The following is a 20,482-nucleotide window of genomic DNA, read 5'->3' as shown; positions in this document are numbered from 1 at the left end:
TAATTCTTTCCCAGAGGCTGAAGACTAGTTTTGATCCACCCACAGTGCTGTAATCAGCTAAGAAATAAAGAAGTAAAAAGCCTTGAAGGAATGGAAGTTTCATGACCGGTTTTAGGAAAAAAGTGCCAGAAACAGGCAGGATATTTTATTTTTAATACAAGCAAAAGCTTCTGAGCTGTGATTTTGAACCATGGGTATCCAAATCCTGTTTTCAAGCAGCAAGTCCAAAAGAAATCAGAAAGGAATGCTACCTGAGGAGGATGGAGAAAAATTATCCGGGTGGTGGGACCTTGCACAGATGTGTGTTTAGTGGAAGATGTATTTAGGATCATTTTTTACATCTTCCACAAATAGGGTAATGTTCAAATACAGCTTTCTGTATGACAGTTGCCATTTACTAATAAATACGGACCAGTGACTGTCATCTCGATGGACTATGAACTCTTTTCCTGCTTCCAACAGTGTTTTGTGAGGTGCTGACTTCAGAAAGCATAAACAGCACTCCAAAACCTAAATAATTTGGAAAATCCCGTTTGTCGTACTTCATTTGTCTGCTTCTCTCTTGCTTAACCAGTGACCTAATCATCCTGTAGATGTGTTTAGACTGTAGGTTTCCAGAACAAAACAATAATAAGAAAGAAAAGACATTGACAAATTTCCAGGATTTTCAAATGATTCTGCACACATATTGCAGTGCATACGGCAAGGGCAGTTGCTAGCCTATTTTACTCTCTAATAACTGATTTAATTTACGAGGCTTTCTAAAACCAGTCTGTCTCTGCCTTTTCCTTGGTTGGGCATATTTTGTATTATAAATTGAAAACACCATTGTCTAGGGGTGATTTTAGCATGCACGCTCGGTAAGAATATGCATGCAATTGTCACTAGATCCTAGGAACTGGTAGTTTCTGTTTTATTTTCTTAGTCTGCTTGGTGGCTGCAGCAGAAGTTATGTTGTGTTGGTTAAACTGCATTATCACCACATTTCTAAGCTCAATCGAAGACGTGTAAATGAAGTCAGCATGATGCAGATAGAGCTGACAGATGATCTTCCTTGCAGCTCTGGGTAGCAAGAGTAGGCTTGCCCTGGAATATCACTTTATCTAAAGTGGTTTCTTTACCCCTCTGTCTGAATTTGGACAGAATGAAATTCCCACTGGCTGGTTCTCTATGAACTACTCCCCAACTTCTACTTCCAAGTTTGGTGCGAAAAAGCCAACTATGGCTAAGGGGCCGTTGTACCATTCTAGTGAGTGAATAGTTAAATATAATCTTAATGTGTCATTTACATTTGAGCCTAACAAGGTTATAACTGGAGTTGTGTGAAAATGACTTTTTGGTGCTATTTTCACATAAACTGACTATTTATTTATTTATTTTGTTCTGGGGTTATTTCACACCCCAAGGGTTTCATTTTTGTTGGTTGTTTTATTAATGTAAAAATACTCATTTTCACACCCAAATGTGTGATTATTTAAAATGCTGCTTCTATTCATTGTGCGCTCACTTGCAACCTAAAGGCAAATATTCAAATGTCTGGAGCTTGATAATTCCGTGGTGGTTTTGGCTGGCTTTTTAAACTCAAAAATTACTGTGAAGAGAAATGGGCAGTAAGTAATCCGAAGGGTTACAAGGGCTGGACTCTCATCTCTGCCTCTCAGCGTCCAAGGATGGTTCGTGTGTTATTCCAGCACACAACGATGTACTGCGCTGCCCTCCCTGAGGCACACAAACCCTCTCAGCACAGTGGTGCCAAAAGGCTGTAGCAATGAGCCTTCACCTCTCTGGCCCAGTGTGACTTTAAGTAGCCTCTGACCCTCGCCCCCGCACGGAGAAATAACGTGGGTTCACAACACAGAAGCAGAATCGCAGCGGTGTTGATCCGAGCATCCCTGGCCATTGCTTACTCCCACCCACCCCGGCTGCTGAGAACCACGGAGAACATGGATGCAACTTGTGCTTTACCAGTATCTTCTCCCTCTGGGCACTGACTGGTTAAAACACAACTTAAAATGTCTTTTTTTCTAAATTGGGCTGATTTTGGAGAGTCTAAATGTGATGTAAAATCAGTGTCCAGGCCTCTGCATTTTGTAATAAGTGAATGTTTTGCTGATTTCTTGCTAGAATATCTGCAACCACACCAATTTGCATGCCTATATGTGTGTTAGATTGCTGGCAAAGAAATGCTGAATGCTGATAATTGTATACTGATTTCCAAGGCTGATTTAAGTCATTTTGATTTTTAATTCATTCTGTGCTTCCTTTTTATTTCTGCACATGTGTAGTAATGTCCTGTAATGTTGTTGCCTAAAATAAGCAGTAAGAAATGAAGTTGTGAGATGGCTGCTGTAAAAGGAAAATGACATTTTTTCCTTTGATTCTTTTTTTTTTTTTTCAGTAAAAGAATAGGTCTCTGTATACAGAATGTTCAAAAAAAAAAGTTGTATTCACTATCTTGCTGCTAATTTATATACAGAAAACAGCATGGCGGATGGGAGCCTACAAAGCTCAGAAAATATTCTTGTTCTTGAGAAGCACTGAGCACCCAGCACTCCCCTACAGGTCAACTGGACTCAGGGGGTGCTCAGCATCTCTTCTGGTTTGGCATGCAACTGGGTTCTTCGGTGAAAGCCTGGTTTGAGATCCTGCAGTCGATTTGTGTTAGAAGATGTAGAGACCCCTGCCCATGTGCTGAGGAAGGGGAAGAAAATATAGGGAACTGTACGTCTTCATGTTAATTGTGTGTGATAAACACAGCGTGTGTGTTCTCTCCTTCCTTCAGTGATACACTTGAGTTCATGGATGCATCAGCAGTACTGGGAATCTTACTTTCTTCACGTGAACACATTAAAAAATACTGAATTTATAAAAAGTTTTGGTTTTCCTTTTTTTTGTCAGGAATCTGAGAAAAAGGGGTTAATTGACAGAATCCACATGGTCCAAGAGATCATCATAGCTGTTCAAAGCATCCTAGAAGAAATAGCATCATTTGGAGAGAGGATTAAAAAGTAAGTGATAAAGTTTTTCTTGATTAGCCGTGATTTGCAATGAAGCAGAGCCAGGAGGATTAAGGTGGAGTGAATGTTTTGCTCCAAAAATGACTGCAAGATGCACAGGAGAACCTGGTCGGTCCCGCTGCTGCTTCTTCTCTTGGAGTCTTTTACTCCAAAAACCTTTCCAAAGCACAGAGAAGAGGAGAAGCCATGTGCTCTATTGGTGTAGCTCTCACATTTGCCCAGATTTCTGGGTTCGTCTGTTTGTGATGGGGTGGGGAGTCATGATGCCACACAAGGGAAAATATTGCTTGAAGATGTGGGTGCAGAAGTATCAGGTGTTTCTTTTTATTTCCTTCGCAGAAAGTAGGTAGGAATTGATGGTTGATGTTGCCTTTCCCACGCCCTCCCTGCCCTGGCCTGGTTACAGGGGTTACCAGTCACTCATTTCCCTACCCCAACGCATTGATGTTCTTTTCTCTTTACCATTTTGAGCTGTCTGCTTCCTGCTGGTGCCATGAGGGGAGCCTAAAGGGGGTTTTCTGGGTCTCGTTGCAAGGGGTGGCACATGGGGTATTCCTGACCTTACAAAGGAGGGAGGTGAAAAGCCTAAAAAAAAAAAATCCCACGCACAAACACACACAAACTTTTATGACCCAATCTTTATTGGAGCTTAATTGACCCATATTGTTTTCTGTTTCGAACACAGTGATGGTTTGTGATCGAGCCACACTTTAATGAGGAGCTGGGTTCAAGCTAAAAATACAGCAAACGCATGTGCTGTGGTTTCACGCCGGACACCCCAGCTGGGGTGGAAGTGGCCCAAAGATGTATTCCAGTCTATGAACAGGGCACTGTTCTGCCCAGCTGCATGGCAGGAAGACTCAGAGTGCTTAAGCACTATTAATTCTTGTATTCATTTTGGTAACAATGGTCTTAAAGAACACATTGGGTATTAATGTGGATGCCCGATGTAATTTCGGAAGAATTCCATTGTAGCTCAACAGTAATGTACCATTAAAAAATTGCCACCAAAGTTTTTCTGTAAGTGACAGACTGAATTGTGCTACAGTTTCCGTCTGTCACTCTAGTTATACAATCATAGGGAGTCTTAATAGTTTAACTGAATTGAGCTGTTTTGCTATCTTTTTTACTTTAACTTAAGCTACGTTGATTGATAATGATGGGTCCTCTCCCACCTATCTTTACTTAATATTTAATACATCTATTGAAGCTTAAAAGTAATTATTTTAGCGTCCTATTAATTTTATCTGTCAAGGGAAGTTCGTCTTATTTTATAGCCTGATAAGTGGTCCACGTTCATTCTCTCTTCTTCCTACACCCCGTCATCACGATGTGATGAAGTTAGCAGGCAGATTGTATGAAACAGAGACGCCCAGATCCGTAAATCCACCTATGGACTAACTGCCATTCATGTAGTCCAGGTATCTCCATGTTTGGTGCATGCTGTAGAGATGTATCTTACCAGGGCACAGGGGGACAAAATAACTTCAGCGATGTGTTAGCAATAGCTGCTCACCTTCAGTTCCTTGTGGGCTTACAGATGAGCGGTCTGAGTGAAAGGAAGTCCTGTTTTGTGCTGCAATGCTGCAAAAGTCTGAGTGACTGTAGTAACTGAGCCTCTTGAGAGTGCTCCCCTTGGGAAAAATCTGAAGCGGGTTGGTGCTGTGCAGAAGCTTGGACAGCTGCTAGCATACTGTAGCTTACCCAAGACAGCCTCCTATATACAGTGTAGTAAGGAATTGTTGAAAACTTAAGGAAATAGAAGCAAATATATAAATATTAATAGAGATTTATATAGAATATTATTCCCTGATAGTATACAGAGAAATGACTTTAAATGCTCTTTTAATATTTAGCATCAGTCATAATCAATCCATTCCAAGTTATTGGCAGGGTTGAATCTGGCTACCTGTCACATTGGAGTCACGCACTGCCACACATCCCATGTCATCTCCACTGTGGCCCAGTGGAGCCAGCTCAGATGGCTCACACCTGCGGCATGGCCTCATCTCCAGATCAGATAATCTGCCCATGAGTAATGGAGAGCTGACTGGTGAGCAGAGACGTGTAACAAGTGCAACATGTATAAGAAGAAACAAAAACAACTCACTACACGCCTAACAACTTCACTGACCTCCCTAGAGACTATCTTCGCCCTCCTTATCATGATATCTGTCTCTCAGATATCTCCCTTAATCCGTTATAACGTCCAGATGCAGGAATCTGCTTATCCACCTTCCAAATGGTCTGCAATTTACAGTGCATTTGAAAGAGCCGAGCGCTGCAAAGAGGTCATTAAATTATTATTAGGTAGCAGAATAGAAGCAGTGTCCAAGAGCAGAAACGTTGAGAAGGATTATTGTTTTCCTTTACAGCACATTCAACTGGACGGTGCCTTTCCTCTCTGTCCTGGCCTGCTTGGTCCTGGCAGCAGCAACAGTCATTTTGTATTTTATACCACTGAGGTACATCGTTTTAATCTGGGGTGAGTACTCCACCGTGTCTCATTTGCATGCCATAAATACAATATATATCTACAGAATGAAATCAAACAAGCTTTAAACGACCTGTTACACAGGTCGTGTTACACAGGATAATCAAGTGCTGTTGCTTAGAGGTGAATAAATATGCTATGAACTTCTTAAAATTACCATTTTTTTTCCCTCCTGGGTGATCCAATGATCTGCTTTTCTTAGGGTTCTTCATAAGCTTCCAACAGCACCACAGGAGCAGCATTAGTCTAGATAAGCTACTTTCAATATTATTATTATTCTGCAGGAGAGTAATTAGCTTCCTGGTTCTGGAGCCCCCCAGTTGGGAAATGGTAGGGAGTGGACAAGATGTGTTTGAAGAGCTGGACCATGGAGGCCTGGACCCCGGGAGCCTTTTGGGTCTTAACTCCCCTGCAGGCAGGAGGAGCAGTGTGCCCAGTACCCCATGGTCCAACGGGAGGCACTGGGCATCTCTTTGTGTCACAGGTATTTGTATGAAGGTGCATCATGAAGTAAAAAAGGAGTTTTTAAAAATGAAAACTTTCCTGGTGGTGTTATGAAGAAGAGTAAGATGGTCTTTCACAAAAGGAGATGGGATTCCAGCTGCTGAAGACTTTCTTCATCTCAAAACGGCCTCCTGTCTTATTTAGGGTGATAGCTTTTATCTCAGCCTTGAGGTTCCATGGCTGAGAACACAGTGCAGGTCACCCCTCACCGAACCACTGAAGCTCAGCCCCGGTGTGGCTCTGGACTGTAGGGACCCCCCGTCACCCTTCCAGGGCTGAGCCATCTGCTGCTGTCTTGGCTCTCCTGAATGCAGAAAAGGGAGGGAATGAGAAGGTGGCAGTACAAAAAGCCATTCTTGGGCAAAAAATAAACGAAATAAAGGATTAAATCAAACAAAAGAAAGGGCAAAAGGGAAGGAGAGAAATTGCTAGGAGTAAAAAGTTCTGTAACAAAATATTGCTGTTCTGGTGTGGAAGACATGGTGAGTACATGAAAACCATACATCCATTCAACATCATCTAGACTGACAGGGCCTTCAAACATGATACATGTTAAACAACTACCCTGTGGCAAGGCCTCAAAAGACCTTATGGCATTTTCTGTTTTTAAAAAATCAGGTACACAGAAAATTGTGTTGGCATTTTGCTACAAGTATATGGCTTAAAAGCTGAATCTCAGATGCGAAGCAGGTACATTTCAGAGAGAGGAGAAGGCTGGAGCAGCCATCGCGTTTGAAATCACTTTCAGGGAAACTACTATGAGATTTTGGACAGGGGCATGATGGAATTGAATGCTGTGTTATGATCCTCAGAGGCAACCAACATTTGAATTTTTTTTAAAATATTCCGTAAAACGGGTTAGCTGATCTTCTTCGCCTAATGATTCTTTGCTCTTCTACCACATCTTTACGTAGCCACACTACTAGTTGCTGTTTCTCAGTGGGGAAGTGGTGGCAGTAGGGTGTTGAGCGGCTGCATTGGCACAAGGAGAGAGCTGGGAAGGGTGCTCAGGCCTCTCGCTTTCTCATCCCGGCCCATGCAATAGAGATGGTGCTGGCTGAGGGCTGCTCATCACTCCCTTTCCTCAACGGCAGGAGAAGAGAAGACCTCGTGATCTCCACAACAACATGAACAATACACTCCTATGGATCTTCTCCCACCAGGGACCACCTCTGATAGCTGAAGCATAACTAAGTCCATGGAGAACACTGGTAGCGCTGTTGCTGCAGTTAATAAGCCAAATTATTCACCCTAAGATAAAAATAAAGTAAAACTTATGATAAGTTTTTAATTTCCCACAGCATCATAATATGACCAACTTGTCAAATCTGGTTCTGCAAAGGGAGGACAAACTCTAAGATATGATGGGGAAGGGAAGCTTTCATTTTCAGAAGAAATGGAAGGGAAAAAGCCTTTATCCTGCCCAATTCTTTTCAGAGCCTTGCAGTTCCCTGGGCATGAGGAGAGGGGAATGTCTTTGGTCACGTAGAATAGCAGATTTAACGGTAGTCTCAGCTGCAAATTTGTATATTCTCCCCACGATATCCCCCAGAATGAATGCATGCTGCAGTCTTTTTTTTGCCATGTTGTTGACAACGAATGATCCCCGAAGTAGAGAAATACCTTTATAAATAATGCCCTCTACTTCCTCCAGGAGGCACTTGTGAATGATTCCCCGTGACAGGGAACGTGTGCATGGCTTTAAGTCTGAGGCACTGTTTCCACACTAACTTTCACTTGTGAATTCCTCTTCCCTTTTTCACCTTGTCGGAACAATTTAGGAGGGAGGGAATAGAAAGGGGTTGTATTATTTTGTTTGCTTTTTTTTTTCCTAGGCATAAATAAATTTACTAAGAAGCTTAGAAATCCCTACGCCATTGACAATAATGAGCTACTAGATTTCCTCTCCAGGGTACCATCTGATGTTCAAAAGGTAGGTAATGAATGGCCACCGCCAACAGAGGCAACAAGCGGCACTGAGAGCGTGGTGCTCTGCGTGGGGAACACGATGCCAGTGCACTTTTGAATAACGGAGATAAGGAATCAGGAAAATCCACAAAAGGAGGAGGGGGAGGGTGTTAGAAGAGAGGGGAGCCAAAATCCTTTGTCAGAAGGATAGAATGATTGCACAAAAATTATCCTGAAAAGACCTACTTAAAAATGATCTGGAAAATCACCTGGCATGACTACTGAACTATGGTTTCTGTCACCTTTCTGCTCCAGTATTTGTACGGAGGGAAGAGAAAAATAGTCTTTTTGATAGAGATAACCATCCAAAAGGATTTGCTGAATTCTCCCTTTTTTCAAGATGCGGGGCGGGGGGCATTATTTCTGTGACTTTGTGCTTGCTGTGTTCTTTTTCACATCAGCTGTCCCTCAAAATTCTTCCTCCCCACCCACCTTGAACTCCAGGCCTCCCTTGTACAATGCTCCGCTCATCTTTTTCTTTAGAGAAAGCCTTGAGATGTGTATCAAATACTCTGCGGTTGATCAGATCAATCTTCTACCATTATGGAATTACAACTTTTAATCTAACCAGAATCTGTCCTCCCTCAATTTCAGTCAAGTCCCGTCTCTTTTCATATTTCTTTTAAACAGCAACACTGTCTTCCGTAATCTCGCCTATCTTCCTGGAAATTATTTGAACAATAAGTCCTTTAGAATGTCAAGATCTGTTTATTTCTCTTGGAGGAAGGAAAATAGTCTTGCTGGGTAACGAAGCCACATGATATAAAGGATTCTTTTGTTTTAATCAACTGGAATCTGTGTCCTCGGGCCCTGATCCCGATGCCCTGGATGCCACCGACATCGTACCTTCCTCGGTGAATCGTGGTACTTTCACAGTGAGGTGCTGCTCGCTGTGAATAAGGGGATCACGATCTCGCCTATAGTGATTTTACTCTGTTGGAGACAGAAAAATAATTGCCTACATGCAGTGTCGAGGCATCTGGTAGAAACAAGGTTGGAAAAGGCTTCTGGTGACATTTATTTCAAGAGGCCACCAGATTGGTTGGTAGCAGCAGTAATAACTTGAGAGAAATCTCGCCATAGACTGGTGGGAGGAAAAAAGCTAAACAGAAATGATCATAGAGACGCTGTGTTTTGTATTTTTTGTCATTGCTCTTGCAGAGCAGAGCGCGCTGGATTTGCAGTGATGGTTTGCATATGCCCTTTTAGTGTTTATGTTTAAAGATAAGCTGCTTTTCTATTTATGCTTTATTTAACATTTACATTTATAACATTTCCTTGAGTGGTTTCTATCATTTTGGGATCCTTTGAGCTCTCCGAGGAAAATGGTAACCATTTTCTATGAGGGAGGAGTGATAAAAGTTCCTAGGAGGGGGCAAACCTCAGAGTTTTCCACTAGTGCTAAATATAGCGAGCCTGTGTGACAGCCACACGCTCGAGTGCAAAGTCATCCATGGCAGGTCCAAAGCCCCTCTGCCTGCTTCATTTGATGTGCTATCAATGCACCGTCATTTCACTGTGGTACCGCGAGGAGTTAGAAATTACCTCTGTCTGTGCATTAGCCATTTACAACCCACATGTGTTGGACAAAAGACAGTGGAGGAGAAAAAAGATGGCACGTTCAGCAAAAGTTTCCCGTGATTTCAATGGGAATACTTTTCTGTAGCACAACAGACAATTTGGAGATTACACCATCCTTGTCAGTTTATCACACATGTTTTAACCATTATATTGTATGTGAAATTGTTTTGAAAAGTGGAGGCAGCTTTGTCCAGGTTCTATTTGGGAGAATATTTTCCTTTTTTGAAATGATTAAATATGTCAGCATCCCAGGGTCTGTGTATGGTTTTGACGACTGTCATCTTACTGCGTATTGGGATCCACTTGAATTGAAACTCCTGAGAGAAGTTTATTAAACTTACAGGTTAATGCCAGAAAGATAAGAAAAACAACTCCCAAACCAAAACAAACCCAAAAGATCTAGCCTACATTGCTGAAATCAGGTAGAACCCCATGTATCTCATTAGAAAAATCTGCTTTTAATATTTTCGTTTCAAGAAATGATGCATGACTTCTCAAATCCTTCCTGCAATTAATCCCCCATGTTCCTGTGTTTAGAAAATGATTCATTACTTTTGAACCTTCCTTAGTTTCCCTTGGTTTGTCCTCAGGGAGCCATTAACACACACTGTAGTGAGCTAGAGTTACCTAACTGCAAACGTCATGTCTATTTGTTTTTACAGGTGCAGCATGCTGAATTGAAACCATACAGCAGCTCCAGTCCCGTTAGGAAGAAGCGGAGTGCGCTATAGGATGCAGCGAGATTTCGGAATGCAGCATCTCCCTCCGTACCCCCCACGCGTGCACACGCGCTTCCCCCATCCCCGTCGTCTTGCTTCAGAACAACACTATAATCGCTGCCACAGACTTTTTTCTTTTTTTTTTTTGAAGACGTGGTTTTTGATAAACACCTATCTTGGGTTGTCTTTTTTGGGTTATCTTTTTGGCATGGAGTCGTAGCCCAAAAAAAGAGCAAGGTGGAACATATGAACTAGTTTGTGGGGTGGGGAGGAGAATGGGAGAGGATGGTGCAACTGCACCTTTTTTTTTTTTTCCTTTCTTTTTTTTTCCCTTCAATTGCAGAGGCAAGACTGGATGTGGCAGCACTCCCTGTTTTATGTAGGAAGAGATAATTCCTCTTAGTGTAGCAGATCAGCTGAGCTGATGTGAGGAGATGCTCTGAACCAGTTTTTAACATATCCAACAGATTTACATTAAGATATGAAAGCTATTCTTTTCTGAGTTAAATCACTGTGCCTGGAAAGGTTTAAGCTCTGAATTAACGAGTCTTTGATACCCATCTTCTGTTCAAGCAGTGTACATTTTAAAAAGTTTTTTATCATAATTAGCAGAAAGAGCTAGGAGCTCCAACAGTATCTCAATATTTCATCCAGCACTTGTGGGTTTTTCTTTATCTCTTTTTTTTTCTTTTTTTCTCTTTTTATCTCTTTTTTTTTTTTTTCTCCCCCCTTCTGTTTTTAAAGCCCACCCTGTGGTTAACTCTTTGGATACCGGAATCATTGGAGATCCATTGCTGGCAATGGATGCATGAGAACCTTCTGCCGTGAAAGGATTAAGAGACTGTAGAAAAGCCTAACTCGCTGACCTGAAAAGACTCTGTTGACTTGCCTTTTATAATTCCATCTCATCAGATATTTTCAGCATAGCTGTTGTTTTCCTGTCTAAATCCAGAGGGGTCAACACTACAGATCCAAGAGAAAAAACACTTTATAGCCTAAAAGAAACAACGTGCTTGTGCAGAAAGAGAGCACGGTGCCCAGAGACGTGGTTGTGCAATAGTGTGCAGGCTTTGTCCACCACTGATGTCTCACTGGAGTCTTTCCTGGTGGTTCACAAGGAGAGGATGAGAAAGTGAAGTCATGTGGAAACCGAGCAATGAAGAGACAGGACCCCATTTTCTATTCTGAGGAGAATGTGATTTCTTGCTTGCTTACCAATCTTTAGCTATTGTGCTTTTGCTTTATAAAATTCAGATGACCAGCATTATCCGTGTTGTTTGACTGGGGACACTGAAACACAGAATCATATGTAAACCTGCTTAATCTCAGTGAGAGCGTAGCCCTCGGTCCTTTAGGTGCTGTAGGACATTGTGGGAGCGACTTGCCATCACAAGTCATTGGTAGCACGAGAGCTGGAGTTGCTTCTTGTGATTCCCAGGCAGGGGCTACCACCAGCATCCCCTGGGGTAGTTCACAGTACAAAGGAATAGAGAATCCTGAGAGACAGGTTTCTTTTTAACAAAAGACGACTTTGGAAGTCATCTAATCAAAGGTAAAACCTTGCTTATGGATCAGTGATCCAAATGGAGTCGCGCCGTGTAGTTCATTAATGCGATCTTGTCGGCTGTTGCATGAATTTGAAGAAGGAAAACTGACACCAGAGTATCTTCCACTGGATTATTAGCCAGATCCAGTGATTTTTCAAGAAGTTTCTTTTTCAGAGTAACAAGCCCCACTGTGCCTTTGAATAAGGAGAGGCAAATTTTCATAGACTTGATTGGATAAAGAATGTATTTTGCTCATGCAAAGCTGTGTGTAGCTGCAAATGGAAAGATAGAAAAAAGATTATCCTGGTTTAAAAAGCCACAAAAATGCCTCTTTGTGTGCACATGTGCTCGTGTGCCCCTGTGTATAGAGAGTTGTGTATAAAGGAGAGTACATGTATAAAGTATTTATAGGCAAGTGTGGGGGGGAAAATGGGTGAATATACAGATTTAAAAACCTTGAAAATGTTTATGAAAAACGCCAAAGATTCTAAAGCTTATCATCTTGCGTCTGTTCTTCTTCATTTTGTATCTTTCCCGGCATGTCTCTCTGGCTGAGCCAGATCTCTGCATGATTTGATTTACTTCAAGTTAATGAAGCTGGTTGGAAAGAGCCTTGTAGAAATTATAAAATCTCCAGTAAATCTCCTTCTTGTACATACAATAGATGTCCACGGACCCCTTTTGTTAAACCAGTTTCTCAATCTTCTGTTTAAACAATGCCTCATTGTCTCGCTTTAAAGTATCATCTGGTTTATCATACTGTAGTCTTGTCATTTTGTAAGGACCAAAGTCAGGCATATTTAAGCAGGCATATGAGATCTGATCATTGATTTGAGTGAAAACATTCAACTGCAGGAAAAAGTGTTTATTTATTCAGAAGTTGGGATTGATACTTAAAGAGTTTTGGGTTTTTTTTTTCTGTAGATTTTTCCACATGGAACTGATTTCTGTTCAGGAGGCAGGGTGATGTCTTTTTTTTTTTTTAAATGTAGATATGTTGTGTTTCAGAATAATTTGTATTAGATTGTTATGCTGGAGACATACCAAATGAAGGGGTTTGGATGGTCCAGTACCTATATATGTTGTAATGAGCTCTTTGTTTTGATAAATGCTGTTTGAAATGCAATAAACATTTGAGGTTAAGCTGATGCTTTTAATTTATCTGGATTAGGAGATACGTTTCCCATTCTTTGCAAAATGCTTACTGTGCTCTAATGTTTAGTGTCTGACTAGGTAAGCAAGTACATCGCTTGACAGCGCGGTGTAACGACTAGCGCTGGAGGTTACTTGTAATGGAGGCTGCGGCAGGAGAGGAGGTGACGCCTTACCCCACCTGCTTACGACCCTTTACCAGGGTTTCCTAGCCCCTACCTGGAGGAAAGGAGGGTTATGTGCATTTACTGCACGCTCCAGTAATCAAACTCTTTATTCACACTTTTCATTTGATTCTTAAAGCAAGAATATTAGTTGATACGTATCTCTGTGTATCTGTTTGCCTACACAATTATTGTTTTTTACATTGTTAAACTATTCAGTGTATAGCATGGAAATTATAAACTTATCTTTTTAATTTAAGGTAATCATTTCAGTGCAGCAATATGTACATTTGCAGTCTAAAGTCTCTAAGACCAGAAGGCATTCAGAAATTTAAATCTAACTATGGGTCTTTTGGATGACTGTGGATTACAGAATCATGGAGATACCAGAATGTGACTAAAAATGTCCACTACCTGTACATTGTGTAAATAACTGGATTTGATATATATGTGCAAATGAAATATGTACTCATGTTTTGCCCAAACATCAGCTGCTGCTGCAGGTTGGTTTCTTGAATAATCATGAATAGGACTGAGGACTCGGTTCCCCTATGGATCACTGTCAGTAAAACTCAGTCACTGAAACGCACCTTGTGGAAAGCAAGGCAACGACCGAATAAAGCAAAGCCGGTGGAAATGTCACGCACCTTTTCTTTTTTTTTTCTGCTTGCCAAGCTCCGCTTTTAACTTTCAGCCATAGCTGTTCCTCCCTCTGCTTCCCCCTCGGTCCTCTCCCGAGCCACCCGGCCGGCGGAGGGGAGCGCGGGCTCTGCCCGGCTGAGCGGGGCTCCCGCCCGGAGCCGTGCCCCGCAGCAGAGCAGCCGCCCCGCACCGTTCGTGGGGAAGGGAGAGCGCTTGTCCCCTAGAAATTAGATGGGCTGCTGCTAATTCTCTGCCTGGGGTAAGAGTACTAACAACTCCTGAACTGGGCTGTCCCACTAGAAAACGGAGACTTGCCATTTAATTTCCTGTACTCTACATGGGACTAAGTTTTATTTTATTTTTTTTTAATTTGGAGGGCCTGATCCTGCAGGCATTACCACAAGTGGAACTGGAGTTATTTTCCCATCGGATCGGCAGGTTCACACAAGGAAGGAATTTGGTGGCTCTGGTGTGTTAAGAAAAAATCGACAAAATACATTCTAATCAAACCTTAACCTTTAGATTCTCCGTCCTTTAAACTAAGCTGATGGACTGTTTGGGAAATGTTAGCTTTGACTTTAGAGACTATGGCATGTGTTAGAAGTGAATCCTGTTCTGATTTAATATTGTACGTGTATTTTATCTGTAAAGCTACATGTGTCAGGGCCCTGGTGGATCTACCCCTTCAAATCACACCGGGACATGATAAGAATATCTGCTTTTTAGTGTCCTCAAAGTTAGCAACTCGGAAGGAAGCTGAGATACCACAAATGATTGATTGTTAATCTGCTGTATTGCAGATGGAGTGTTTTAATCGTTCTCAAATTAGGGTAAGTTAAGCCAGGTGAAATTCCATCGTTTTGGGACAAAGTATCTGCCTGACAGTTTATCAGTGAGCAGCAACAGTAATTGCACAGTTCAAGGAACTTGTGATCAAAAGATATGTTTATGCTTAATGTAAATATTCACAAGCATTTAGAAATAATGTCGGAGTGAAAAAACAGCCTCTTGAGATTATAGCATTTTTCATCTACTTTTCTCTGATGCTTTGACTTAAAACAGTGCAGCATTTCAAGAGAATCTAGAAGGTCATTTTGTTTCGAATAAAAGACGTGCTCTTCTGACGTGAATCAGGAAACCGAGCATGGGAAAGCAGGAGGTGGCATTCAGGTCTCGCTGTTTGCCACAGCAGCAGCACCTGGGCGGGCATGAGTTCAAGTTCTCAGCGTGGCTTTAACCTGAGGGCTGGTGATTCTTGTTAAATTTTACGTGAAGGAACGTTGCCAATCGGTTCCTGCGTGTTGGATTGAACACCTGCAATTTCCCTGTTGGCTGAACAAGATGATATGCCTCTTACAGGGGAAGAAAGTAAGAACTAGAAGACATGCTGGTGTAAACTTCATTTGCGCTGATGTCCTAGTGCCAACAGCCTTCTAACCTCTTGAGGACTTCCTTGCAGAAGGAAGGCTCATAGACTGGGCACATACCTCTGGTTCTGGGTCTTCCAGGGCTAACCATGGTCAGATTTAGATGGTCAACAGATTGCACCTTGCACTAGTGCTCATTGGCTGCTAGAATGGCTCCATGAAGCCGTGTGCTCACAGCTAGTGCATTTAAAGAGTGGCCTTCAGCCCATGAAGGAAGGGTAAGGCACTGGGCTTCAATGATTTGAGGGGTGGATGGATGGGTATGAGTAGGGAACCTGAGCTGGGGACTGCTTCCCCAGGGAATCTGGGACTGCTTAGCTAGGGATTTCTCCTCTACACCTGATTTATTGTGATCAAATTTCTAGCAGATGAACGAAGAATTTTTCTGCTCTTGATCTCTGCATGTTTGGTAAGTTTCTTTTATGACTGGGAAGAATATTAAATGTTTAACTGTCATCTACCAACTGGAGATGATAAAACCTAAAGACTTGGGACTTACGCTTCCAAATGCATGGTCTGCCTAGATTCTCCTTCAGTCCCAAAGGCATGCGGGGATAAAATGGTGCTGGGTCCAAACTCCTTCCGAGAAGTGCAAGGTCTGCTCACCAGTATTGTTACGGTGATTTCAAAGATGCTGGCAAATACTTCAGTTGCATCCTCAGTAGGGGTAAGTGAATAAAAAGGAGTTTGTCTTAGTGACACTACCCTTTATTCCTACTGCGGGATTTTTTTTTTTAAGGAGGTCACCTGAAAAGAAGCAAAACAAAATGCATTATTTTTATTTCTTGAGCAAATACTTGCTGCTACTTCTATTCTAGCTACTGTATGTGGAAGATGGGATTTGGCTGCTTCTAAGTCCTGAGTCTGTGCATAGCAAAACCATATATTATTCACTTGCTCAGTACCGCCACCTCCCAAAGTAGAGTAAATATCTTGTCTTCATTTTTAAGTGGAGATGCACAGTGGAAAGAGCATATGTTCCTACAGACAAAAAAAGACTGTTAGTTTCATTGACTTGTGTGCTAAATTTTGCCTTAATCATGGCTGTCTGATTTCTCCCTCCACCTTCTGTCTGCCTGTGGTCGGCTCACTCCACAGAGTGAGTGTCTGGAGCAGCACAGCAACTACAACCTTAGAAGAAGGGGCAGGAGCGGGGGAGTCTCCCTCCGTCTCTGGCAATAGAGGATTTTACTGAAAGTCAATGCCATTCCCTTGCATTTATCACTGCCACTCTTGCTCTGCATATTTTTGGTATTCGCCATGCATTGTTAGCAGTGATTGTCATGTAATTAAATCACTGCTCATCACAAGAGCCTATTTTTATGCTGAGATAAGCATCAGAAGTCTGCTGCAGCGTCCCTCAGATCAATAAAGATGTTCCCTGTAGGATTACAAATAGTCTGGGGTTGTACAGGGCACTAGAATTAATTAGGAATGATTTCTCTTTTTCTTTCTTCTTTCAATACATTTTTAATTGTTTATCCATTTTCGATGGGGTTGTTTTTAACTCTGCCATGATGGTGCAGATGCTTCTGTTCAGACCTTTTGAGTACGATATGATATCAATTTGGGCAATACCATTTGCTGTAAGCAGTCACTATTATCATCATCTTTCCATAGTCATGTGCGACTGTTGCTTCAAAATATGTTTGTGAATGAGATATTTGCATCTCAGGCTCTGCACTTGAGATTACGGTTAAATGGGTTTATTAAGTGGTTGAACTTGGAGATCCAAATACAATGCATAACCTTCAGGTGCTATCCTGAAGATTTTGGCATTTTGATCAGAAAACCAGATGGCAAGTGGAGCCATTTACTGAGGAAGTATTTGCCCAAGGTCGCAGAGCACGTCTGTGGCAAAAAAAGGACTAATGCCCTGGATTATCGTGGTTTATACTTTCCTGTTCTCAGCTGTCCACTTCCCTTTGCCTTGTCTTTAAGTTTTCTCCTACTTATGTGCCAAAGCGGTTTTATCATCCTCCATGGGGCATTGATCCAACATCAGGACCTGCTGCTCCTCCCTGCCTGCTGACCTCTCCTACCCACAGGCAAGTCCAGAATTAGCAACAGCCCCGTGTCGGAGTCCTGCTGAGAGAAGTGTGTGCAGACCCCAGGAAAGCCCCCCGAGTCCCATCGTCTGCTGTAGAGGTAAGAGCAGGTAAAAGTTCCAACAGATCACGAAGGATAGGATTATTCAAAAGAGCTCTTTAAAAAGAGGCTAACTGGAACAAAGTCAATTAAGGCGTCTGTTTGGGAGCTGGGTAAACCAGAAACACAGTGCTGAAATTATATAGTATTGACTGGGTATGCGAATAGAGGCCGCGGACAGTCTGTGTAGGACACTACAGTGAGAGAGAACTTTCTGGAGAGTTTCTAAAAACAGAGTGGTTGTGTCCGCAAATGGAGGAGGCATAGGGAAGGTGAAGGTCTTCATTTTCACTGCCCTTCAGTCAAACGGCTGAGTGCCATGTCCTTCTCATCCAGCATCATCAAAAATGGAAATGGCTTCTTCAGCGGTGCTGGGGAGGGAATGTTTGCTCTGTCGAAGGCTCAGGGAAAAGGTAAATTCCTTTTAGGGAATAGAAGCAGTGTCAGGATTCCTGTAGGGAAATATAGGCACTTCTCTACATGAAAAAGAAATTAACGGTTGAGTGTTTTGCACTTGCATTGCTGTACTAAAGTGTCGTTCTTCATGAGCTGCACCTGACACTGAAGTCAAATGCCTGCTGAGCTCAAAGGCTTTGGATCAGTCTGGCTACCTCTATGAAAGGGATAAATAGTGGCCAAATTTGCTGCTGATAAACTAGGTGCACCTAATGCAGAGAGGATGGTGGTGCTCTGGAAGAGCTTTCCTAAATGCAACATGGTGCTCCTTGGAAATGATTCTTCTAGTTGGGTCATGCCCACTGCCAAGTGAGGGACGAGCAGCAAACGTTGCTGTAAGCAGCTCTCGCCCGATTGTGCATGCTCCGTGTTTGTGTCAGCTTGGAGGAGAGGGCTGGAGTTTGTGCTCTGCTCTCAGTCGTTCTGTCCACCTTATTGCTTCATGGGGGTGAAGATTAATTGGCCCTCAGTTAGTGGCCAGCCCTGCTGACATTATGCCAGGATGTTCCCATTTTCTGAAGAGCAGAAAAACTTTGCCTTGATTCAGTGGCAAAGCATTGGGCAGCAGCTGTTCTTCAAAAAGCACAGGGATCCTCAAGAGCTCCAAGCTGGTGCAAAGATGCTAATTTGGGTGTAGCTTCACCCAAAGGCAGTGGTAGAACCTGCTACGGCCAAGAGATTAAATACTTTAATTTGGACCCATGGGGATCCAAAGGCCACGTGAACTTACTGCCTGCCTTCTGCTTGCATTGCAAACCAGCAGAACATAACCTCTCTATAGGTGGTGGGGTTTTGGGGAGCACAAAACTCAGCAAATCCCCCTGCCGCCTCAGGTAGCCTGGAGTTATGAAAGCAAGCTTTGCATGGTGCATGCATGCGACCATGCCCATGCAGAAGCAGTAGCTGTTCAGCTCCTGCCAGAAGCTGACCATGGCCAGAGCCATGATACGATGCAGCCAGCCAAACCCGATCTGCCCAGTGTTTGCATGTGGTAGCACAGGAGAAGAGCTGGCAGCCCCTGAACATCTCTGGGTTAAAAGCTTGCTGTGAACCCTCTGAATGAGGCTCTTCTCCTAGGATCAGCTAGGAGGGAGCTGCTGCATAGCTCAAAGTCTGCAAATGTGACATGGTTTCTCCCCCGCTGCAGCGTTGTGCGCTATTAGTAGAGAGGACTGCATCTTTCTTGCTTGTGCCAGCAGAGCCCTGGGGATTTCAGCACTTGGTCCTGCCTTACCTCTGTACGACAGAAAATTCAAGCTTGCTGCTTTTCCAGTTGTCACCTCCCTCCTTCCTGGGAAGGGGCTCTGAGGGATTTCGTTTGTCCCCTGAAGCTCTGCAGAGCTGCTGCTCACCGGAGCCAGCGCCCAGGGGTGCAGTGTACAAACACGCTCAGAAAGTGAGGAGTCTGGGGGCACGAGTGGGGTTTCTGCAGCTTTTCTCTTGCACATGCACAGCGTTAGTCTTTTTTACAGGGGATTTCTTTCCAAATAATTATTTTCTGTTTTCTCATGCGTTCAGTCTTTTCCATCATCACAGTGTGACTTGGATTAAGGTAATTCAGAACAGGAGACTCCTTCTATAAAATACATGCTTGCCCCAGGAATTTTTGCCAGAAATAATTCTTCCCATTGCCAGCTCTTAAGGTCAGTTTGCTTGCCATCAACCTTCCCGTTTTTTTAATTATTGTTATCATTATAGTTCAAGTGTGTATGAGATTAAATTTAACCTTGTTATACATTTTGATGGCCTGCAGTTTTGGGGGAGTGGTTAGCATTCATGCTGTGTCAAAATGTGCAATGTTATGGAAAACTGGAATACCTAACCAAAGGGGAAGTATACTGAGATTTTCAGTGGGCAGTTGCCTTAAATTCATTGGGCACCACCTCAGTCCTGCTGAAATCAATGCAACTCTCCCATTGCTCTGCAATTAGCCCTGGACAGCATTGCTGGCTAGTCACCTCCATGGCCTATATGCCCTTTGCGGTTGCATGGTTGCCTCATAGATAAATGGCAAACTGTCCGTGAACCATGTGTACAAACGTGTCTGGGATGGTGCTAATTTACTGGCAAGGTCTGGGTACACAAATCCGACACGCTGCACAGGGGGAGCTTCAGCCCTGCCCGGCAGCCGGTTTAGAGGTTTGATTTCTATGCAGCATGTTGGGGATAGCTGACGGACGGGCTCAGCCTCCCCTTCACGTGTGTTTAGAGATCTCCAGCCAGGCCAGGATTTGCCAGATGACCACGGTGGGGAAGGCATCAGAAATATTTCCATAAAAATAACCTCTCCACACCCCCAAAAATGTATCTAGTTCATGCATGGGTGTTACAAAACCCTCGTTCATGGCTACAGGACGTGGCTGGACATTATCTGTCCCGTGTTCCGGCTGGGTTTATTTTGGGGTAGTCAGAAAGGAAATCCCAGTGTAGAGGCGGGTGGAACATTTTTGTTGAACTGATGTGAAAAAGAAAAATACCTGGCTATTTGGAAGGGTTTGAACTCTTAGCATAAGGCTCCGGGAGATGGATGAATGGTCAGAGAGGAGGTGACGGAGGGTCAAAGGTCCTACGGCATAACTCATCGCTGTGAGAAGTCCCTATCTCACAGTGAAAGTACAAGAACTGGTTGGCAACGGTGTGACCCGTAGCAGTCAATTCATCAG

At 43.0% G+C, this 20,482-nt stretch overlaps 1 protein-coding gene across 1 annotated transcript in view; it reads left to right on the top strand.

Moving 5' to 3' along the window:
• MCTP2 (multiple C2 and transmembrane domain containing 2) overlaps positions 1 to 13,321 on the top strand; it is a 105,970-nt gene extending 92,649 nt beyond the window's left edge. Inside the window, exons 19-22 of the mRNA XM_075159860.1 lie at positions 2,899 to 3,008; positions 5,393 to 5,502; positions 7,851 to 7,948; positions 10,227 to 13,321. Of these exons, the coding sequence (XP_075015961.1) occupies positions 2,899 to 3,008; positions 5,393 to 5,502; positions 7,851 to 7,948; positions 10,227 to 10,295 (387 nt within the window). The 3' untranslated portion in view covers positions 10,296 to 13,321. The remainder of the gene's footprint in view (positions 1 to 2,898; positions 3,009 to 5,392; positions 5,503 to 7,850; positions 7,949 to 10,226) is intronic.
• The last annotated feature ends 7,161 nt before the right edge of the window (positions 13,322 to 20,482 follow it).

This window comes from Calonectris borealis, chromosome 11, assembly GCF_964195595.1.
Source record: "Calonectris borealis chromosome 11, bCalBor7.hap1.2, whole genome shotgun sequence".
Taxonomy (NCBI): Eukaryota; Metazoa; Chordata; class Aves; order Procellariiformes; family Procellariidae; genus Calonectris; species Calonectris borealis.
The sequence above is the reverse complement of the archived record's forward strand: the minus strand, read 5'-3'. Positions and strand labels throughout refer to the sequence as shown.